This window comes from Nestor notabilis, unplaced genomic scaffold (assembly GCF_000696875.1).
Source record: "Nestor notabilis isolate BGI_N333 unplaced genomic scaffold, ASM69687v1 scaffold30816, whole genome shotgun sequence".
Lineage (NCBI taxonomy): Eukaryota > Metazoa > Chordata > Aves > Psittaciformes > Psittacidae > Nestor > Nestor notabilis.
In genome coordinates, this window is record NW_009932892.1 from 1 (window position 1) to 1,188 (window position 1,188).

A 1,188-nucleotide genomic window follows, 5' to 3' on the forward strand; every position below is an offset into this window, starting at 1 on the left:
CACCCCCCGGCGCTGGGGACACGGTGGCCTCTGGGGGGCTGGGGCTGGGGGGGGAGGACACGGGCTCCTCATGGACCAGGGCTCTTCAGTGAGCAGGGTGGAGGATGAAGGCTCTTTGGTGATGGGGATGATGGACGAGGGCTCTTCAGTGAGCAGGAGGAAAGCTCTTTGGTGACCATGATGAAGAACTGGGGGTCTCTGGTGATGAGGATGAAGGACGAGGGCTCTTCAGTGACCATGATGAAGGACAAGGGCTCTCTGGTGAGGATGATGATGGACAAGGGCTCTTCATTAACCATGATGAAGGACGAGGGCTCTTCAGTGACCATGATGAAGGACGAGGGCTCTTCAGTGACCATGATGAAGGACGAGGGCTCTTCAGTGACCATGATGAAGGACGAGGGCTCTTCAGTGACCATGATGAAGGACGAGGGCTCTTCAGTGACCATGATGAAGGACGAGGGCTCTTCAGTGACCATGATGAAGGACGAGGGCTCTTCACTGACCACGCTGAAGGACGAGGTCTCTCTGGTGATGATGATGAAGGACAAGGGCTCTTCAATGACCACGCTGAAGGACAAGGTCTCTCTGGTGGTGATGATGATGAAGGCCCAAGGGCTCTCCAGTGCCAACGGTGAAGGCTGAGAGCTTGGAGGACAACCATGATGAAGCCCAAGAGCTTTCTCCTGCTGGACATCAGCTCCCCGAGGAGGATGATGAAGGAGCACGGTGCAGGATGAGGGTGATGCCCAAGTTGGGGGGGGCTCTGTGAGGACACCCCTGGGGACAACAGAGGACACAGATGACACCCAAGGCCAGGAGGTGGGGGGGGTCTGAGGACAAGGACGACGCCGAAGGCTCTCCAAGGCCACCGGTGAAGGACGAGGGCTCTCCACGGACAACCAAAGGGGGGGGTTTCTCCATGCTCAAGCCTCTTCTTCAGCCTCTTCCCCGAAATCCTCCTCCTCCTCGGCCGTGGCGTCCTGGTACTGCTGGTACTCGGACACCAGGTCGTTCATGTTGCTCTCGGCCTCGGTGAACTCCATCTCGTCCATGCCCTCGCCCGTGTACCAGTGGAGGAAGGCTTTGCGGCGGAACATGGCCGTGAACTGCTCCGAGATCCTCTTGAAGAGCTCCTGGATGGCCGTGCTGTTGCCGATGAAGGTCACGGCCATCTTCAAACCCCGG

At 58.5% G+C, this 1,188-nt stretch overlaps 1 protein-coding gene across 1 annotated transcript in view; it reads right to left on the reverse strand.

The window, feature by feature from the left end:
• Nucleotides 1-926: 926 nt before the first annotated feature.
• The window catches only part of LOC104407348 (tubulin beta-7 chain-like), a gene marked incomplete at its 5' end in the record, with an annotated part of 661 nt that continues 399 nt past the window's right edge, over nucleotides 927-1,188 (reverse strand). The window contains one exon of the mRNA XM_010016607.1: nucleotides 927-1,183. Coding sequence (XP_010014909.1) covers nucleotides 927-1,183 — 257 coding nt within the window. The remainder of the gene's footprint in view (nucleotides 1,184-1,188) is intronic.